Source organism: Humulus lupulus, chromosome 9 (assembly GCF_963169125.1).
Source record: "Humulus lupulus chromosome 9, drHumLupu1.1, whole genome shotgun sequence".
NCBI lineage: Eukaryota > Viridiplantae > Streptophyta > Magnoliopsida > Rosales > Cannabaceae > Humulus > Humulus lupulus.
The window spans coordinates 22,434,812-22,457,651 of NC_084801.1; the positions used below are offsets into that span (position 1 = coordinate 22,434,812).

Sequence of the window (22,840 nt, forward strand, 5' to 3'; positions counted from 1 at the left end):
AAAGGCCCTGGCAGTGGCTGCAACAATGGACAACTCATTTCAGGTCTTAACAGACCTATCAAACACAGCAAATGAAGAAGGAGAGCAGGCTGAGAATCACCAAAAACAGAGTTTAGATGGGGAAATAACAGGAGGGGGGGAGAACCCCCTCTTGTCAATGGATAAAATAATGAGTTGGAACGTCTGAGGGATCAATAGCCAACAAAAGCAAAGCACAGTCAAGCAATTTATTGTTAATCAAAAAATTGGGCTAGTTAGTCTTCTCGAGACGAGAGTTAAGGCTCGGAATCTTGGGACCTTATATGTTCGAATGTTTTCGGGGTGGTGTTTTACCTCTAATAGTGCGTGGCATGATGGAGGAAGAATTATTGTATGCTGGAATCCTCTAAGCTTTACTATGAATATTTTGAAATGCTCAAGTCAGTTGATTCACCTCTTTGTTGAAACAGTGGATAACAAGGCAAGTTTCTTTGTTACTTTTATCTATGGATTCAATGATGAGGAAGGTATGAGAGGCCTTTGGAGAGATCTTCAGGAGCTTTCTGTCACGGATTCTTGGCTTGTCCTTGGCGATTTCAATGACATTCTCAGTAAAGAAGAGAGAATTGGCAATCGGGTAAGATTCAAATCCTCTTTGGATTTTATCAATTGTGTTGGAACTTGTCAACTTGAAGATTTTAAGTATAGTGGAAACTTTTTCACTTGGAGCAATAAGCAACAAGGTGAAGAGAGGATATACTCAAAGATAGATAGAGTATTGGCAAATCAGAAATGGTTGGATTCGTTTCCTAATGCTGAAGTAATTTTTCAGAATGAGGGACTTTTCGATCACACACCTGCCATTCTTACTGTGTATGATGTGGTTTTGAGTGGGAAGAAACCTTTTAGATATTATAGGATGTGGTCTTCTCATCCTAAAAACTCTGAAATGGTTACCAAAACATGGCAGAAGCAGGTTAAAGGGACTAAAATGTATCAGGTTGTGACTAAGCTTAAGAGCCTCAAACCGATTTTTAAAGATATTAATCAACAGGGTTTTTCAGACTTGCACTCTGCTGCAATTAAAGCTAGAGAACACCTGAATATTTGTCAAGATGCATTGCACTGAGATCCTATGAACCAGGTAATGCAGCAACAGGAGCTGGAAGCAAGGAATTCCTATGCTAAAGTTCATAATGCATACCATTCTTTTCTCCAACAAAAGGCTAAATTGAGTTGGGTAAAAGATGGTGATGAAAATTCAGCATTATTCCATAGTAGCATTCGTGAAAGAAGGGCCCAAAAAAGAGTGTTGTCTATCACTAATGCCAATGGAATTCGGGTAGATGATCCACAACAGATTACTGAAGCTTTCTTGGAGTTTTACAAGAGTTTACTGGGCTGTAAATTAGAAAGAAGGAAGTATGTCCTGGCTGCTGTTATTAATCAAGGGCCAGTGGTTTCGAGTCATCAAGCAGATATGCTTTTAGCTGATTTTTCATTTGAAGAAGTTAAGAAAGCCATCTTTGACATTCCTGGGCTTAAAGCCCCTGGTCCGGATGGCTATAGCAGCTATTTCTTCCAGGAAAATTGGGATCTTGTAGGTAATGATGTTTTTGAAGCTCTAACTTCTTTCCTTCATACAGGGAAAATTTTAAAGGAAATCAACTCAACTGTTTTGACACTTATTCCTAAAAGTAAGTGCCCAAATGCAGTTAGTGATTATCGTCCTATAGCATGTTGCAATGTCCTTTATAAAGCTGCTACAAAGCTAATCTGTTCGAGGCTCAAAGTTATTCTTCCAAACTTGGTGGCTCAAAACCAAGGAGGGTTTGTTAAAGGGAGATTCATTGGTCATAACATCATGATATGTCAGGATCTTATTCGACATTATGGGAGGAAGTCAATCTAGGCTAATTGTATTTTCAAACTTGATCTACAAAAAGCATATGACACTATCGAGTGGGACTTCATTGAAGAAATGCTTTATGCATTCTAGTTTCCAGATAAGTTCATTAAGTTGATTATGAACTGTGTTCGAACTCCAAGATTCTCACTAATGTTCAATGGCTCGTTGCATGGTTTCTTTGAGGCAAAGAGAGGTTTGAGACAAGGTGATCCAATGTCTCCTCTTCTCTTTGTCTTAGGAATGGAATATCTTTCCAGAATCATGCAAAAAATTGGACAGAAACAGGACTTCAAATTCCATGAGAGGTGTGGAGAATTGAAGCTAAATCACCTTAACTTTGCGGATGATGTCCTTTTTTTTTGTAATGGGGACTTCAAGAGCATCTATTACATGTTGCAGGGCCTTAAGCTATTTTCGTATACATCGGGTTTGATGCCTAATCCTACAAAATCTGCATTTTATTGCAGCAATATGCATGACAGAGATGTTCAAAGGGTTCTAGATGCCTCGGGTTTTAAGAGGAATAAGGTACCATTCAAGTATTTGGGTGTTCCTATATGTGCTAAACGAATTTCAGCAAAGGAGTGCAGCATTCTTGTTGAGAAAATGATTGCTCGAGTCAGGACGTGGAGCTCTCGAAACTTATCATTTGCTGGCCGAGTAGTTCTAATCAACTCAGTGCTGATGTCTATCCATTCTTACTCGTGTCAAGTGATGGTGCTGCCCAAGAAAATTGTAAGTGAAATAGAAGCTATGTGCCGAGCCTTTTTGTGGAAAGGCCATCATAGTTTAACAGGCCCTGCTGCAGTAGCTTGGGCTGCTCTGTGTCAGTCCAAAACCTCGGGTGGAATTGGCTTTAAAAGTATTTTAGATTGGAATGTTGCAGCCATGTTTAAGTACGTTGGGGCCATAGCTACTAAGGAGGACAATTTGTGGGTTAAATGGGTATATAGTGTGTATGTAAAAGATGAAGAATGGTGGAACTATAGTGCCCCGATTCAAGGGAGTTGGTATTGGAGGAAACTTGTGACAATTAAGGATAAGGTGAAGAGTTTAGTTGATACAACTCAGTTCACACTTGCTAGATTTAAAATTTCTCAAGGGTACCAGCTTTTGTGTCCTATAACAGATAGAGAATACTGGAGCAAGGTTGTTTGGAGCAGACTTAACATCCCCAAACACAGTTTTATGCTGTGGATGGCTGTCCTAAAGAGGCTTAAGACTAAGGACCGAATGCATAGATTCAATATAACAGATAATGCAGCTTGTATTCTCTGCAGCAGGAGTGAAGAATCGGTGGACCACCTGTTTTTCGAATGTCTTTTCTCTTTTGATTGTTTGAAAAAGGTTAAAGAGTGGCTGAATTGGGGTGTGTGTTCAACATCATTGCCAAGAATAATTCGGTGGATTGGAAAGTCCAAGCTTAGCAAGTTTAAGAAGAGTTTGTTCTCGGCTGCCATTGCCGCTCTTGTGTATCAACTTTGGCGCACCAGAAATTGCAATCTGTGGCTGTCTTCTTTGGACAGTACTGATGTGGTAGTTTTCAAAACTAAGGATGCAATTAAAAAAAGAGTTACTTGTATGTGGCCTAGGCTTGTAACTAAAAGAGATATAGAGTGGTTTAATACTTTGTAAACAAAGTTTTTGTATAGTTTTTCAGGTCTTCCTTTTGGAGGATGCGTCTAGTTTGTACAAATTGATTTTGGAGTAATGAAACTATCTGCTGATTCATCAAAAAAAAAAAATTAGAAAAATAGAAGCAAATTAATATAAGAGAATAAAAGGAATAAAATTCATCAATGCATTCAAGATCTCATGTCTTGGGTTTTGAAATAACCCTCAACTATAAAGAAAACAACTCCATAATCATATTCATATTCATAAACATAAATATTCAATGAAATTAAAAAAGTTTTGAGAAGAAAGAAAGACTAGATTGAACAATATAGATGATAATGTATTTTCTCCTTCTCTGCTGCTCTAGCCTCTAAAATTCGCAATCCAAAGTTGTATTTGAAGTTAACCCTAATCCCTTTTATATCCCACCAAAAATTACATTTAAAAATTGAAATTTAAGGAAAAATCGATCCGCCGGTCGCGGCCAGTGTTTCTTGGTGGCCACGACCTCGAGAAAATGTATGTTCCATAAAATCAGGCTCCGATCATGGCCTGGGACATTTTTGGCTGCGACCACTACATTCTTTCCACTAGGCCACGACCTGGAATAAGGCTGGCCACAACCGTAGCAATTTTTCCCGTTTTTCGATTTTATTTTCTTGCACTAAGTGAAAGTATTTTAAGCATAACTTCCTCGATATAACTCTGAATTGGATGATTCAAAAAGATATAGAAAGATAAGAAGAATATCTAAATCTTGTATTTATAGGTATATTTCCAAAAGAGTATTGAAAAATTATCAAAATCAAGTCTAAAGTTTCAAACTTATAATTCTGAGCTTAACCATTGCTTGTAAAACATCCCAAATTCATTCGTTTTCATCCAAATGTCTTGAAAATCCTAAAAATACAAAATAAAATAATTAAACATATATAAATAAATAATCAAGTGCATAATCATAGAAAGATAATGAATTTAAAATAGAAAAATTCGGTACTTATCAAATTCCCCCACACTTGACATTTGTTTGTCCTCGGGCAAACAAAATAAAAACTAAACACATAAGTAATGGTTTTGTAGAAAGCGTTAGTTGTCTCAAAAATTGATCAAACAAATACTTCATAAGAAAATTTTGAATTCCACATTCCTCATAATTTCAACTCAATGCTAGTTACCACTTAAACTTGATCTCTTATGATTATAGAAAATCAAACTTACCAAAACAAAAACATTTGAATCAATTTATACATGCCAAAGTATGTTTTAAAGTCTCTTGTATAGTAAATATTTTCAAGAAAAACATTCACTCCATAGACATTAACCAATCATTCTCCATAGATTAACCAATTATTCTCCACTAATGTAAACACACATAATCAAGAATCAAAAGGTCTTTAAAAGCTTGTAATGTAAGGCTAAGGTTAAAGGTAGATGAAAAATGAATATTTAAGCTTAAATCACACCATAGCCTATATTTTTTTTCTATTCTCCATATCTTCCCACAAATTTCTCATACAATTCAAGAAAATACATAATCTTTCCATTTTTTTTCTTTCCACGTCGATCATACTATTTCCCCCACACTTATACTTTTGCAATACTTTTTTTTTCATATTTCTGAGTGTAGATTTTTTTCTATTTTTTTTTTATTCTTTTCAATTCAACTCATTGGAAGAAATAGTAGATCATATACTTTCACATTATAATCCAACAAACTAATACAACTTCCCCTTCTTACAATCCATAACCCAACCCACCAAATCAAACAATCATATAAAACTATGGTGTAATGGGTCACAAAAAAGATAAAATTTTCAAGCTACAATGGTTTAGATATTGGCTTATAAAAGAAAAAGATTAGTCATTATGGCTCAAAAATGGGAAACTAGGATATTCAATTTCATAGCTAAGCTTTAAAGGCTCAAACGATCCAAAGAACATGCCTTAATCATCTTCCTAATCATGTGTACTTAGAATTTCACCTCAAACAATTAATCAATAATTTCTAGAGTGGTCGAGACTATATATAAGTAATAACATGCATAAATATCTCCAAATACTAGTGAAAGGTAAATCTAATTGTACACATATTATGTTTAAAAATCTAAGATCAAGCTTAAGTAACAACCACATAAGAGTTAAGCACACAATTCATGCAGAATTCATCAAGTTCCTAGACATATTCTTATCTCAATAAGAAGTTTTATCATTGACAGATCACAACTTTCAACATAAACGTGCTTATAACAACCTAAAAACAAAAACTAAAAAAAAAAAAGTGACACTAGAAACAACTAAACAACACAAACACAAATAACAACTAAAGAAATGACAAATACAAATAAAACAGGTAGTTTTTCCTTCCCCCAAACTTAATTTAAACATTGTCCTCAAGGCATATACTAAATAATAATAAAAAAATTAATGAAAAATAAAAAGATAAATGTAAGAAAAACTCCCACAAGTTTACTTTGTTTAACGTCTTTAGCTCGACTGAATGATGTGGTCATAACTGTTATGGTGGGTCATTTAACAGAAATTTCTTTCTCTTGTACTTATCAATAGAATTCAACATATCAAACTGTATAACTTCACCATCAAATTCTATTGTAAGTACCCATACTTTGACATCCATCTTTGTACTTGTAATCAGTAGGAATGGCCTAACAAATTGAACCTGCACCAAAACATCTTCAACTACCCTTAGGGGATAAGCATTAGTGTGATTAGCCAATCGAATAATAACATTAGTTTCTTTTAATAACCCTAGATTTAAAGAAGCAAAAATAGAATAAAATATAACATTAATAGATGCTCCTAAATCTATCATACAATGATCAAATCTGCTTTTACTGATAGTGTATTGATTTATAAACATCCCAAAGTCTTGACACTTGGGTGGCAACTTCCTTTGGAGAATAACAGAAACATTCTCCCTCACACTTATCTTTTTATCATCCTTCTGATTGCTTTTATTTGTGGACAGATCCATAGGAAGCTTAGCATATGGTGGTACATACTTAATGGTTTTAAGGAGCAAAATATTGATTTTAAGGATCACCTTATTTTCCTCCTCATTCTTAAATTTTGTCAATCTACTCGGAAAAGGAAGAATATGGACATACAATGTAATAGTTGGTTTGTGTAGCATGTTCTGTGATGATGGACCAACTGACGTGAAAGTTTCAATCTCTCGTGGAGAAGATGCTTCTGGGGTTGAATTGTTGACTTCTTGAGTTGGAATTAGATCAAATGTTATGTCTGGATAAGGTGGCGTGTCAAGTTGTGGACCACTTTGAAGAGTTAGGGTACCATCATTCTCTATTGGATTACTCTCTAATTTTGTGGGTAATTCTCCAATACTCTCAACCTCAAGATTATACAATGATGTAGCAATTTGTCCCGTAGTACTCTCCAAATTCTTAAGGGACGCTTCTGTACTCTGAAGAATAACTTGGGTCTGCAAAGTTGAAGCCACCAAGGTTTTTAGCATATCTGAAATTGATGGTTCCTAATCTTGTGACATTCTTGTAGGAGGTTGTTGAGGAAAAGGCCCATAAGCCTGCTCTGACATCTGTTGAAGTTGGTGATTGCTGGCATTCAGTGCATTGATGAGATCTCCAATTGATGGATCTAAATATTGCGGCGTGAACTCATTATATTCTGATTGAGAGTAGTAATTTGGCTCAACATATTGATTTCTACCATAGAAAGTATTAAAATATTCCTCCCATTGTGAATTGTAATTGTTAGAATAAGGGTCATATCTATTCATTTGAGGATCATAATAGTGTTGATAAAACATTTCCATATCTAAAACCAAGTTCTACGCAAGCCTTGAAAACATCAACCACAACTAATACACCAAGTTAGTAAAAAGGAAAAAAATATGAATAATAAATTAAATAAAATAGTCCCCGACAACGGTGCCAAAAATTTGATGCATGTCGTATACAGTATCAAATTTAAAAATATATATTTATATTTATATTTTTTTAGAAGGAATCAAAATGTCCAAAATAAATAAATAAATTAAATTAAATTAAAACTAAGTTCAAAAATAAGAAGAAAAAATAAAATTCATAAACTTTAGCTAAGTTTAACGTCGCTAGCTCGATGTAAAACCTTTTCATACCTCATCAACATATTCCGGATTGAAGAGGTGAATCACAGTAACTTGTTCCTCCTCGAAAGACTCATAATAAGGCTTCAATCTCTGGCCATTTACCTTGAGTATTTTTCCCGTTGATGGACTTGAAATTTCTACTGCTTCATAAGGATAGTGATGTACCACTATGAATGGTCCAACCCATCGGGACTTCAACTTACCCAGAAATAGTTTGAGACAAGAATGATACAATAATAATTTTTGTCCCGCATCAAATGTTTTTCGAACAATTCTATTTCGATCATGAAAGGTTGTGGTCTTTTCTTTGTAAATCTTAGAGCTTTCGTAAGCATCATTACGAATTTCCTCCAGCTCTTGTAATTGCAGCATTCTTTGTTGGCCTGCATTATCCATCTCCATGTTACACTTTTTCATAGCCCACCAAGCATTATGCTCTAATTCAACTGGTAAATGACAAGGCTTTCCATACACCAACCGATACAGAGACATACCAAGAGGTGTCTTATAAGCCGTGCGATACGCCCATAGAGCATCATCTAATCTTATACTCCAATCCTTTTTATTTGGATTTATCGTCTTTTCAAGAATAGACTTGACTTTCCTATTCGGTACCTCGGATTGGCCATTTGCTTGTGGATGGTAGGCAATGGTTACTTTATGAGTCACTTGATAGCGTCGAAATAAAGCTTCAATCGTTTTATTGCAGAAGTGAGTACCTCGGTCACTAATTATTTCCCTTGGAGTACCAAACCTCACAAAATATGCGATTAAATGAACTCAACCACTATTTTAGAATTATCTGCTTTAGTTGCTTTTGCTTCAAGCCACTTAGACACATAATCCACCGCTAAAATAATATACTCAAAACTAAATGACGATGGAAATGGTCCCATAAAATCAATGCCACATACATAAAAAAATCTCAATAATAAGTATGGGAGTTTGGGGCATTTGATCCCTAGCAGTAATATTACCAACTCGTTGACAACGGTCACATGCCTTACAATATGCATATGAATCTTTAAAGACTGTAGGCCAATAAAATCCACTGTCAAGTACTTTATGGGCTGTTCTTTTTGGTCCAAAATTACCTCCACAAGCATGAGAAGGCGAGAAAGCAAAGATAGATTGAAATTTAGAATCGGGAGCACACCTTCGAATGACTTGATCAGCACAATGTTTCCATAAATAAGGCTCATCCCAAATATAAAACTTAGCATCATGCTTAATCTTCTTCTTCTGAGCTAGTGTAAGGTCTCATGGTAACTCTTTAGTGGCTAAATAATTAACAATATCAGCAAACCATGGAATAAATTCTTTAAGAATCAAGAGTTGTTCGTCAGGAAAATTTTCATTTAATTGCAAGTTATCTTCATCCCGAATAAGTGTACTTAAATGATCAGCCATTAAATTTCTCTGATCCTCTCTTATCTTTTATTTCAAGATCAAATTCTTCCAAACGTAAAATCCACCGAATAAGTCTGGGCTTCGCCTCTTTCTTAGCTAGTAAATATTTAAGAGCTGCATGGTCAGTATAAATAATAACTTTAGTTCCAATCAAGTAAGACCGAATCTTTTCTAGAGCAAAAATGACCGCTAAAAGTTCTCTCTCTGTAGTATAGTAATTCAACTGAGCATCATTAAGAGTTCGAGAGGCATAGTATATAACATGAGGAACTTTACCAACTCTTTGCCCAAGGACCGCTCCTACCGCATAGTCACTAGCATCACACATTATTTCAAATGGTAACTCCCAGTTCGGTGGCTGAATAATAGGTGTTAATGTCAAGGATTCCTTTAATTTGTTGAATGCAAACAAACATTTATCATTAAATTCAAATGCCACATCCTTTTGAAGAAGATTGCATAAAGGAGAAGCAATCTTTGAGAAATCGTTTATAAACTACCTATAAAATCCTACATGACCAAGAAAGGATCTTATTTCTTTCACACTTGATGGTGGTGGAAGAGAACGAAAGAGATCAATTTTTTCCTTGTTCACTCCAATCCTTTTTTCTAAAATAACATGCCCCAAAACAATACCTTGTTGCACCATAAAGTGACACTTCTCCCAATTCAATACAAGATTAGTATCAATACATCGTTTAAGAACTAGAGTTAAATTGTGGAGGCACTTATCAAAAGAATCGCCATGGACACTGAAATCATCCATAAACACTTCTATGATGATTTCTATGTAATCTGAGAAAATACTAACCATACATCGTTGAAAAATGGTAGGAGCATTGCACAACCCAAATGGCATTCTAAGAAAAGCAAATGTGCCAAATGGGCATGTAAATGTGGTATTCTCTTGGTCTTCAGGAGCAATAAAAATCTGATTATAACATCAAAAAAGCATTAATAAGTATGTCTCACTAATCTTTCAAGCATTTGATCGATCGATGGCAAAGGGAAGTGGTCTTTTCTAGTTGCACTGTTCATCTTTCTATAATCAATACAAACTTGCCACCCTATTTGGACTCTTGTGTGGGCACTAACCCATCCTCATCATTCTTTACCACAGTGATGCATGATTTCTTAGGAACTACTTGAACTGGACTCACCCACTTGCTATCTGAAATAGGGTAAATCACACCCACACTTAAAAGCTTCAATATCTCCTTCTTAACTACCTCCATCATAGGTAGATTTAACCTTCTTTAAGCTTCTCTAGAAGGCTTGGATCCATCTTCAAGGAGAATATGGTGCATACACACAGGTGGGCTTATTCCCTTGATATCTGCTATGGTCCACCCTATGGCTGTTTTGTATTCCTGAAGTACCCTTATCAAACGATTCTCTTATACTTGGTTAAGTTTTGCGATGATAATAGCCGGTAATGTCTATTTCTCACCCAAGTAGACATATTTGAGATGCTACGATAGTGGTTTTAATTCAAGCTTGGGTGATGATTTAATAGATGGTTGAAGTTGCTCATGAGAAACAGGCAACTCTAAGAACGACACCGCTTTAGCAAGCTCTCCACCACTATTAAGTGCAACCACTGTCTCCTTTACTTCAGTAGTGACATCATCTTCCTTCAAGTTCCCTATAAAAAAACATCTAACCCATCATCTCCATGTAAATCCATCACTCTTTGTCACAATGAGTCCAGAATATCAATTGAATGAACATCACTTGGATATTGCATAACCTCAAAAATATTAAAGCGAATCACCTCACCATCAAACTCCATGGTCAAAGTTCCCTCATGAACATCTATCTTAGTTCTTGTTGTCTTTAAGAATGGTCTTCCCAATAATACTGGTGTAGAACATGGAATTGAGTCATCTTCCATATCAAGAATGTAAAAGTCTACCGAAAAAACCAATTCATTGACTTTAATCAATACATCCTCTACGACTCCCCATGGATAGGCATTAGAACAATCCGCTAATTATATGATCACCCCCGTTTCTTCTAGTGGTCCCAAATTCAAAGAGGTATAAATAGAGTATGACATTGCATTGATTGAGGTACCCAAATCTAACATACATCTTTCAAACCTTTTATTGCCAATAGTGCAAGGAATAGTTAAGGTATCAGGATCCTTACACTTTGGTGGAAGTTTCTTTTGAAGAACCGCTGAGATATTTTCCCCCACACTCACCTTTTCATTCCCTTTTAACTTCCTCTTATTGGTGCATAACTTCTTTAAAAACTTAGCATATCGAGGTACTTGCTTAATGGCATCAAGTAAATAAATGTTTACCTAAACCTTGCGAAAATTCTCCAATATTTCATGTTCAACTTCATCTTTCTTGGTCTTTCTCAAACGACTACGAAATAGAGGAGTAATAACATAATTGGAAATAATGGGTTTAGGTTTGGGTGATGTGGTTGGGGTTTCTTCTTTGTCTTGTTGGGTGGATTGAGTAGGAGGTAATGGTGCATCATTTGAACTTGATGGAATAGTGGGTGGATCGTAAGTCTTGCCATCTCTTAATGTGATGGCATTAGCATTTTCCCTTGGGTTTAGAACAAGATTTGAAGAAAATTTTCCTTGATTCTGTAGCTCGCTTTGACTTAATGAAGTGGCAATTTGACCCATAATATTCTCTAAATTTTTTAGGGATGCATGAGCGCCTTGAAGAAGTACTTGAGTTTGCATATTGGAGGCTACTAACTGTTTTGGTGTACCCTCCATTGATGGTTCTTGAGCTTGTAAGGTAATAGGTTGTTGAGGCTGAGTTGTATAGGTTTGTTGTTGCCTTTGTTGATAAGGAAACCCTGGTGGTCTAGTAACAGTTTGTTGTTGATTCCCATATCGAAGATTAGGATGTTCCTTCCATCCTTCATTATAAGTTATAGCATAAGTGTCACACCTTTGCCTAGGTTGCCCTGGAAATCCCCCCATTGCATTTACATGCTCATTGGTATCCTCTTGAAGTGTGGGACATGCATCAGTAGGGTGCCCCACCAACTGACATATGCCACAAGGTCTCACTTGCTGACCTAAAGCCATCTGTTGAACCATACTAGTTAATTGCACCAGCTGCTGTTCTACTTCAGAGTTTGTCTCATTTAATCCCTTAACTGAAACTTCTTAATGAACTCCAAACTGTTGAGAATTAGCTTCCATATTAGAAATTAAGGTCCTGGCTGCAGTAGGAGTCTTCTCCACCAGTGCTCCGCCCACTTGCTGCATCAATCATGCTCCAATCCAATGGAAATAGTCCTTCATAAAAGTATTGGATCAGGATTTGTTCACTTATTTGGTGGTAGGGGCAGCTAGCACATAGCCTCTTAAATCTCTCCCAATACTCATATAATGACTCCCCAGTCTGTTGGCGAATGCCAAAATTTCCTTCCTTATACTACACACCTTAGATGCTGGGAAGTAACGCTCCAAGAACAATGTCTTCATTTCATTCCAGGTATTAATAGTTCCAGGAGGAAGGTAATAGAGTCATTCCTTTGCACCATCCTTCAAAGAAAATGGAAATGCTCTCAATTTATTCTGCTCTTCCATTAATAAAGCTAGTTTCATACTAGAGCAGACTATGAGACATTCTATCAGATGCTTATTCGGGTCCTCTCCTGGTAACCCATGGAAAGATGGTAGTAAATGTATGAGGCCCGACTTGAGTTTAAAGTTAATGTGCAACGCCAGATATTGAATACACAGACGTTGATGGTCTAGATTCGGCACTGCCAACTCTTTCAACGTCCATTCGTACGCCATATGAGACTTAACTGATGTTTCAGAGTCAGAATCGTCATCAGATGGTAATGGTATTTATACTAGATAGACTCTCTTTGAAGGTTGAAAGAGTGGATTGTCAGTGATAGTCCTTGAAGAGCGGGACGACGATGTCTCAAGATATTGCTTTATGGCTTGTAGTCTTTCTTGAGTATCATCACTAGACATATACACCTATAATAAAAAAATTTAACTAGTGAGTATGTAGTCAATTAAATTGAATAATAAAAACGACTTACAATAATCCCTGTATCAAATTTACACCAGCTACTTTAGTATAGCGGTAAATATGGGTCGAATCCACGAGGATTATGATCAAATTATTATTCAAAATAATAACTAAACTAAAATTAGAAAGGGGTTTTAGTTTTAACAGCTGAAAACACAAAATAAAATAAATATCAAAGATTGAATAACTAAGAATATAACGATGTTAAAGAAATAGTCAAGAATTACTCTCCACCTTCAACAATCAATCTATCAACAATGACGAATAATATTCCTTATTCCCAATTAAACTATTAACCCCGCAGATAACACTTAACCAGTCAATTATCACAATTTCCCTATTATACTTAATTAAATCTAAGCTCTCTTAATTAACCCTTTTTACCCAACAATAAACCCATTAAGCATGTGATCTATATAACCTAGTAAAAGCATTACACTTTATGGAAATAGGTTAATCTAGGCAACAAATTCATTAAGCATGCAATTCATTTAACCTAGGTTCTATTTGTCATCACTATCAAAATACTTGTCACAATACTCTAATTGCAATTTATCACTCTACTTAGAATCCTAAACTATTAGGTTAATAGAAATTCTAAGATGATAGTAGAATAATGAAAAACTCTAATTAGTTGGCCACCTAACAAGATCTAACAAGATTCATAACATTCAATTAGAAAAATAGAAGCAATTTAATATAAGGGAATAAAAGGAATAAAATTCATCAATGCATTCAAGATCTCATGTCTAGCGTTTTGAAATAACTCTCAACTATAAAGAAAACAACTCCATAATCATATTCATATTCATAAACATAAATATTCAATGGAAATAAAAGAGTTTTGAGAAGAAAGAAAAATTAGATTGAACAATATAGATGATGATATCTTTTCTCCTTCTCTGTTGCTCTAGCCTCTAATTCGCAATCCAAAGTTGTATGTAAAGTTTATCCTTATCCCTTTTATAGCCCACCAAAAATTACATTTAAAAATTTTTGGCGGCCGCGCCCACTAGAAAATGTATTTTCCATAAAATCGGGCTCCGGCCGTGACCTGGGACACTTTTGATTGCGGCCACTACGTTCTGTCCACCAGGCTGTGACCTGTAATAAGGCTAGCCGACCGTAGCAATTTTTCCCATTTTTTGGTTTTATTCTGCTACACTAACTAAAAGTATTTTAAGCATTACTTCCTCGGTATAACTCGAAATTGGACGATTAAAAAAGATATGGAAATCTAAGAAAAATATCTAAAACTTGTATTTCTATGTATATTTCCAAAAGAGTATTGAAAAATTATCAAAATCAAGTGTAAAGTTCCAGACTTGTAATTATGAGCTTAATCATTTCTCGTAAAAATCTCAAATTCATTCGTTTTCATCCAAATATCTTGAAAATCCTAAAAATAAAAAATAAATTAATTAAACATATGTAAATAAATAATCAAGTGCATAATCATAGAAGAATAATGAATTAAAAATAGACAAATTCGGCACTTAGCAACTCTCTTAAGGGTGTATATTTAGTGGGAGCTCTACCCTTGAGGATGTGCCACAAGCGGTACCCAGTTTTGTGAGCATGGGTGAGGAGACACACACTTGACCATCACATGCACGCCGCCGTCGTCATCCCACTACAACAAAAATGTTGTTTACCGGCGGAAATATTACCGGCGGAGATAGTCCGCCGATAATAATACGATCTTTACCGGCAGAAAACGAATTCCACCGGTATTAATCTTATTTTTATTTTTTTTTAAATTATTTCATTATTACCGGCGGATTATTACCGGCGGGCTCCGCCGATAATAAATATTTCGATTATTACTGGCGGGTTCCGCCGGTAATAATAAAAAAAATATAACTGTTATTTTACTATTACTGGCGGAGTTATTATTGCCGGCGGACCTCCGCCGGCAATAATAATCTATATATGCGGACCATTCGTCTTCTCCGCGACCGTTCGCCCAAATCTCCCAACAAAAAACCAGACGATTTTCTTAAGAATTTGCATATTTTCTTGGACGAGAAGTTTATTTCTTCTGCCTTCCCTTCTGTCTAGGTATGCCTGGTAACCCGTTTGTATTGGTAATATATGTTGGTCTGTTATGTTTTGTTTTCATTTACTTTAAGAATGTGTTTGTATGTGGAACTTAATGTTCTGTAGTTGAACTCTTTAATAGTTTATGGGTCTTGAACTTTAATTTTCTCAGTATATTTACAGTTTGTAGCGGTTTGTGGAATTTGAAGTGGTATCTATATATGAATCTGTTGCTACATCTGTGATTTTATTCTCAAATACTTGTCTTTGTGGCTTCTCTTAAGTACAGACAATATCTAATTACTAATTTGATTATAACTAATAACATATATATATTTTATTCTCAAAAATGTTGTTTGATCTGATGGGATTGTTATTTGAGTTATAATCTTTGTTCTTCTATGCATCGTCTTTTTATGTATAGGTTACTTACAGTATCCCTTTCACTTTGGCATCTATATAATTTCGACCAAACTTCTGGTGCTAGCCAAGGTAAAATTTATTTTCTTAATTATATATATTGAATTTAATTATTCCATTAATTTATATCTAATATATATATATATATATGTATATATTTCAGGGCTTCATTGGGAGTACTGCATCTTGCATCTTGCTATTGTTGTACTGCAGGTAATTAATTTTCTATTTCATACATTTTTATTTTGTTCATTTAGTTTTAAAGAATATTAAAATATTGTTAGATATTATTAATGGATAATTTTTTATTATTGTTAAATTGTTATTATATTGTTAGAATGTTGTAATGTATTTTTGTTATAGTTTAATTAAAATTATTTTAATATTGTGAAGTTTAGATTTTAATAAATTTGTTATTAATTATTAAAAAAATAGTTTAATGGTAGAGAAATAAAATATTAATAAATATTAAATTATAGAAAAAAGTTATTTTAATAACTTAGATAGTAATTGATATGAGAATAACAAAAATTAAATAATTAAAAATTTATTTATTAAAAAGTAAGTATTAAATAATATATATAAACAATTATTAAGTAATTATATAAAAGAGTAGTTATAGGATTAATTAAATAAAAATAATTTCAATTAATTACATATTAATTATTAAGTTTTTAGAATAGTTATAATTAAATATGTTAAATAACTAAATAAATAATTTATTAATTAATTAAGTAATTAATTAATTTATTTATTATTAATTAATAATTAATTAAATAATTAGGAAAGATTTGAATTAATAATATGATAAATAAATAATTAAATGAATATTAAATAAATAAATAATTAAGTATTAATTAAATAATTAATTTTTTAGTAAAGGAAAAATTAGATAATAGATAATTAATTAATTAAATAATTATATAAATAAATAATTAAGTATAAATTAAATAATTAATTAAATAATTAGTAAACATTAGATAATAATAATTTATTTAAATAAAGGAAAAATTAGATAAAAATTAATTAATTAATTAAATAATAAGTAAACATTTAAATTAATAATATGATTAATAAATTGATAAATAAATAAATAAATAAATAATTAATTAATTAAGTATTAATTAAATAATTAGTAAACATTAGATAATAATAATTTATTTAAATAAAGGAAAAATTAGATAATAATTAACTAATTAATTAAATAATAAGTAAACATTTAAATTAATAATATGATTAATAAATTGATAAATAAATAAATAATGAAGTATTAATTAAATAATTAATTTTTTAGTAAAGGAAAAATTAGATAATAGATAACTAATTAAATAAATAATTAATTAAATAATTAGAAAACATTAGATAATAATAATTTATTTAAATAAAGGAAAAATTAGATAATAATTAACTAATTAATTAAATAATAAGTAAACATTTAAATTAATAATATGATTAATAATTAAATAAATAAATAAACAATTAAGTATTAATTAAATAATTAATTTTTTAGTAAAGGAAAAATTAGATGATAGATAACTAATTAATTAAATAATTAATTATTTACTAATTAAATAAATAAATAAATAATTTTAGGATAAAATAGCATAAAATATTATGATAAAACATAAAATAGCATAAAATTATTAAATGTGTTATAATATAATATAAAATTATTAAAGTTTTATAATATAATATAACAATTATATTATAAAAGCATTATAAAGTAGCATAAAACTATTAAATGTTTTATAATATAATATAAAAATTATAATTTTTTATATTATAAAACATTTTAAAGTAGTTTAAAACTATTAAATGTTTATAATAGACTATTATAAACATTTTATAACACTTTAAAATATAAGGCTATTCACATATCGTAAACTTATATATTTTTATAACACTTTAGATGGCGATCGACAAGACTTGGACGACATTGAGAAATCATGCTTGTCGAGAATATTGGAACAGTCTACAAGCTTTTTTGACGATGGCATCGGAATATAAGGATTCCTCTGGTAGAATTAGGTGTCCGTGTGTTAGATGCATAAATAATAGGCTTGAAACTTTACCTATGGTGAAAGCACACGTATTCGATTGGGGTTTTCATCGAGGTTATGAGAAGTGGATATATCACGGTGAAGCGGAAGCAGATGTTGCCAATGTGGTGGACGCCAATGATGATGATGTTGATGAGATGATTCCAATGGTCGAAGACTTCCTTCTACCTACAACCGAAGAAGTGTTGGGATTTTATGCCCTAATTAAAACTCAAATTCTTTGTAATCTCATTTTATTATCAATAAAAGAATAGAAATCATTTTTTGACTTGGTCAATCACTTTGCTCACATGTTTTATTTTCATGATTATTTATTTAATATAAACTTCTATTAAATCCCGAGCATATAACTAATCTTATTTATAGTGACGTAATCACAGTGGAATATAAATATGATTATATGTTCAAAATAAGTTAGTCCTAAGATTAGCCAGTGCACCGGATTTACAGTGACTTGCCAATCTACGATATGATCTACTTACACATTACAGTGTTATGTTCTTTCCAGAACATTGGCAAAGTAGATAAAATCGGATGTATATGTTACATCGGACAGGACCGATATTGACAGTTGATAAGATAAGTAAACATGCCGTTATTATCTATTCTAGTCATATCATATAGTTGACCATAGGTCAATTCAATCTCAATTCTGAGTGGTTAGTATTCTAACTGATTGTATTATTTGAGTTCTTTGACTTGTTCGTTACCAGCTTACCCTACGGACTAGCCTATACTTACATCTTGGGAACTCGGTAGTATAATTGAGTGGGAGTGTTAATCATAGATATGAACATCTATAGCTTCTGATGAAGAAGTGAAACAATGGTTTCCTTTTAGTTTGGTTCAAGGTGTTAAATGATAGAGATCTCATTTCAGTAATTAAATTAGTTTACTGAAATATCATTTACAAGGAACTAAGTGTTTTAAGGATAAAATACAATGAGGGGTAAAACGGTATTTTAGTCCTATCTCATTGTAGACCGTCTATAGTGGATTGAGTGACAATTATGGTTGTAACAATGGATAATTAATAGCGTATCTATATTTGTTATAGAGTGTTCTATGAATTCAAGAGTGCAATTCCAAGTCTATAGTGGAGTCACGAGGAATTAATAAGTTAGTAAATTTATTTTTTAGATTTATGAAAACTTATTGGAGCTTGATTTCATAGGCCCATGGTCCCCATTGTACCTTGGATAAAATCATCTAGATAGTCTCAATTAATTGATTTAATTATCAATTAGAATTATCAAAGTTGACCAGGTCAATTTTGGATAGTTTTACAGAGTTGTGTAATTTTGAGAAGAAAAGATAATTTATGGCAGATTTATTAATTAAGATAAATTGGTATCTAAATTAATAAATAAATTTAAATCAAGGTTCAAATTATAAATAATTAATTTGATAAAGGATTTAAATAATTATTTAATTAATTAAATCAATAGAAAATAATACAGACCTTGATTTTAAGTCCAACGGGCTTATAATCAAATGGGAAATTTCACAGGCCTATAGCCCATGATAATTTCGACCTAGGGCATCAAAATGGCTATTATTTTATTGATTTTTTAATTAAATTAAATGGCCTAATTGAGTCTATAAAAGGAGTGCTTAGAGAGAAGTCAAGGGAGACGGCAGATAAGTCACACGTCAGATTTTCTGATAGTTTTAGATTCTCTCTAAACACAAGTCCTTTTCTAAGCCACTTTGTTATTTTCTCTTCTTCTCTCTATATCTATCTCATGTGTTGAGAATTGCCCACACTAGTTTAGGTGGTTCTAAGGATACATTAGAAGATCGTGAAGAAAATAGAAGATCGGTTCAGTTTCTTGATAATACTCTGCGACAGAGAGGATTCAAGAGTTAGAGAAACTGAAGGAAGGACTCTTAATTCCGCTGCGTATACTGTGAGTATTATATTATTTTTGTTTCTCTTTGAATTCAATTTTAGAAACATGTTTTAGGATATCTCGTATTAATTTGTTTAATATTAGATATACATGAAAATAAATAAAGATCCTGTATAAGCTTTTCCAACAAGAAGTAGAAAATAATCCTGCGGCGGGACAATTTTATGACGATCTGTTTGACGAGATTGCGCCTGAGTTATATCCTGGTTGTAATTGGATATCTTCTCTTAACTTTTTAGCAAAATTATTGCATTTGAAAGTTAGAGGCAAGATTCCCAATAAAATCTTCGATGAATTACTGAAATTACTAAAGCTTGCATTTCCGAAGGGAAATAAAATTCCATCAACGTACTACGAGGCTAAAAAAATATTATAAGAATTAGGGTTAGGGTACGAGTCAATTCATGTATGTGAACATGATTGTTGTTTGTTTTACAAAGAGCATTCAACTAAAGAGACTTGTCCAATTTGCGGAAGTAGTAGATGGATTTCTCCTGAAAAAACTTATGGAAAAAAGGTACCACATAAGGTGATGCGTTACTTTTTGTTAACTCCTCGATTAAAAAGACTGTACAGTTCAAGACTTACAGCGAAGCAAATGTTATGGCACTATACTGGGAAATCAAAAGACGATGGGATAATGAGACACCCAGTGGATGGGTTAGCGTGGAAGGATTTAGATGCCAAACATCCTGATTTTGCTAGTGAACCTCGGAATGTTCGTTTAGGTTTAGCTCCAGATGGTTTCAATCCGTTTGGCAACATGAGTCAAGCATATAGTATGTGGCCTGTGGTGTTGGCTAACTACAATCTTCCACCTTGGATGTGTATGAAAGATAATAATTTCATATTATCCATTCTTATTCCTGGACCAAAATCACCGGGAAAGGACACGGATATATTCTTGAGACCATTGGTGGATGAGTTAAAGGAGTTGTGGGTTAATGGTGTCGATACAAGAGATAGTATAACCAACACTATGTTCAAGTTGCGTGCAGCCTTATTGTGGACAGTTAACGATTTTCCTGCTTGTAGCTATTTATCTGGATGGAGTGGTCAGGGATACAAAGCTTGTCCGACGTGTAATGAAGACACAACTTCTGTTCGAGTGATCGGTAAGACATCCTACATTGGTCACAGAAGATTCCTTCCAAGTAACCATCGAATGAGAAGAGACAATCAGTTTGACGGACAAATCGAGAGAAGGCGTCCACCAAGACGTTTTACTTGTGAGGAAATATTAGAACAAGTAAACAAACTTGTACCACAAGTTCCTGGAAAACACGAGATGTTTGGAGGTGTCAAACGTAGGCGTATTGCAGAAGATCAAAATTGGAGGAAGAAAAGCATATTTTATGAGCTTGATTATTGGTCTTCGAACACTTTAAAACACAACATTGATGTCATGCATGTGGAGAAGAATGTGTGTGATAGTTTGTTAGGCACAATTTTGGATAATGATAAATCCAAGGACACCACTAATGCAAGACATGATTTGAAAAAGTTTGGAGTAAGGGAATCGTTGTGGATATATGAAGATGACAGTGGAAAGTTAATGAAGCCTCATGCCCCTAATGTTCTCACATCTGATCAAAGAATGCAGTTTTGTAAATTTATTCGAGATGTAAAATTTCCAGATAATTTTTGTTCCAATTTAAAGAAGAAAGTAAATGCTGATTTAACAAATATCAGCGGTTTAAAGTCCCACGACAGTCATGTAATAATGCAACGATTACTATCAGTGGGTGATCGCAAGTTTCTTTCAAAGAGTATATCGACTACCATTTCTGAGTTATGTAACTTTTTCAGGCAAATTTGTGCAAGAACTATAAAGGTTAGCGATATGGAGGAAGCACAAAAAGATCTTATTCTAATATTATGTAAAATGGAACTCATATTTCCTCCAGCCTTTTTTGATATAATGGTGCATTTGATTTTACATTTGCCTGAAGAAGCAATTCTGGGTGGACCGGTATTTATGCGTTGGATGTATCCTTTTGAAAGATACATGAAAAAAATTAAAGAATTACGTTCGAAATAAAGCTCGTCCTAAAGGGTCGATAGCCGAGGGTTATGTTGCAGATGAGGCTTTGACATTTTGTTCGATGTATTTCAAAGGTATTGAAACAAGATTTAATCGTCTTGATCGCAATGAAGATGAGGTGACACCAAGAAATCTTTTTGTATTTCAATCGCAATGTCGACCTATAACAAAAGAAACTCTAAAGCCTCTTGATCGTGCGACTCGTGAACAAGCAGAGTGGTACATATACAACAATTCACCTGATATTCAAAAATATTTGGAGTAAGTTTCTTCCCAAAAGTTGCTTTTATTTCATTGAAAATGCTTTCAACTGATTCAAAATTTTTGTTCTTATTTATAGTGAACAATTAGAAGAAATCAAACAGAAATATCAGGATGGAGATCATAACATTTTACATAAGAAATATTTTCAGCGATGGTTTCATAAGAAGGTGAAAAAAAAAACCTACCCTATATTCTTTCATCCTTTTAAGTGTTGTTTTCAATTCTCTAATAATTTTATTTATTCTTTTAGATATACGACTTACAAAAGCTTGGATCGTTAGATAATGGTGACGAGTTGCTAGCTTTAGCATCTGGATCATATCATTTAGGAGCTTATTACGAAGGTTGTATAGTGAATGGTGTTCGATTTATGTCAACCAAACGAGATTTAAAGAGGAGCACTCAAAACAGTGGAGTATTTGTTGCTGGAACAGAAGATTTTAACTATTATGGAATACTTGAAGATGTATTAAAGTTAACATTTACTGGCTCATATTCTGTGACATTGTTCAAGTGTAAGTGGTTTAATACAGATCCAAGAAGGAAAAAAATAATTATAGAGAATAATATTACTAGTATAAACACTAGCGGGGAATGGTACAAGGATGACCCATATATACTTGCAAATCAAGCGAAGCAAGTATTTTATCTCGATGATTTACTTAGAGGAAATCAGTGGAAAGTTGTTGAGGGTGTAAACCATCGACAAATTTGGGATGTCGAGAACTGTGAAGCTAATTCAGACGTTGATGTGGTACATGATATTAGCTCATTAAATTTTATGTTGACTGTGGATCTCAGCGAGTTGGTTATGCTACCTACTCAAAATTCGGTTGACATTAGTACAGTACAAAATTTAAATGTTAGTCAAGAGGATCACGAGTTAGGCGATGAAGAAGCAGATGAAGAATTAGATGAAGAAGATGATTTATTAATTGATTTTTGTGAAGATGATGTTAATGCTAATTTAGTTAATGATGAAAGTGATAGTGATTATTAGTTTTATGTAATGATTACCTTTGTAACAAAC

General features: G+C 33.1%; 4 protein-coding genes across 4 annotated transcripts; 1 reads left to right on the top strand and 3 right to left on the bottom strand.

The window, feature by feature from the left end:
• The first annotated feature begins 397 nt into the window (after positions 1-397).
• On the top strand, positions 398-1,108 carry LOC133799501 (uncharacterized). Its single transcript, XM_062237515.1, has one exon. The coding sequence runs from the start codon at positions 398-400 to the stop codon at positions 1,106-1,108; it is 711 nt and encodes a 236-aa protein (XP_062093499.1).
• Positions 1,109-6,020: 4,912 nt separating this feature from the next.
• LOC133799502 (uncharacterized) lies at positions 6,021-6,998 on the bottom strand. Its single transcript, XM_062237516.1, has one exon. The coding sequence runs from the start codon at positions 6,996-6,998 to the stop codon at positions 6,021-6,023; it is 978 nt and encodes a 325-aa protein (XP_062093500.1).
• An 18-nt stretch (positions 6,999-7,016) lies between these two features.
• On the bottom strand, positions 7,017-10,276 carry LOC133799503 (uncharacterized). Its single transcript, XM_062237517.1, has 6 exons — positions 10,157-10,276; positions 9,556-9,972; positions 9,181-9,429; positions 8,938-9,065; positions 7,641-8,370; positions 7,017-7,331 (listed from the first exon to the last, which is right to left on the bottom strand). The coding sequence occupies exons 1-6, from the start codon at positions 10,274-10,276 to the stop codon at positions 7,017-7,019; spliced, it is 1,959 nt and encodes a 652-aa protein (XP_062093501.1).
• A 237-nt stretch (positions 10,277-10,513) lies between these two features.
• LOC133799504 (uncharacterized) lies at positions 10,514-12,114 on the bottom strand. Its single transcript, XM_062237518.1, has 4 exons — positions 11,356-12,114; positions 11,133-11,271; positions 10,776-10,952; positions 10,514-10,686 (listed from the first exon to the last, which is right to left on the bottom strand). The coding sequence occupies exons 1-4, from the start codon at positions 12,112-12,114 to the stop codon at positions 10,514-10,516; spliced, it is 1,248 nt and encodes a 415-aa protein (XP_062093502.1).
• Between the last annotated feature and the right edge of the window lie 10,726 nt (positions 12,115-22,840).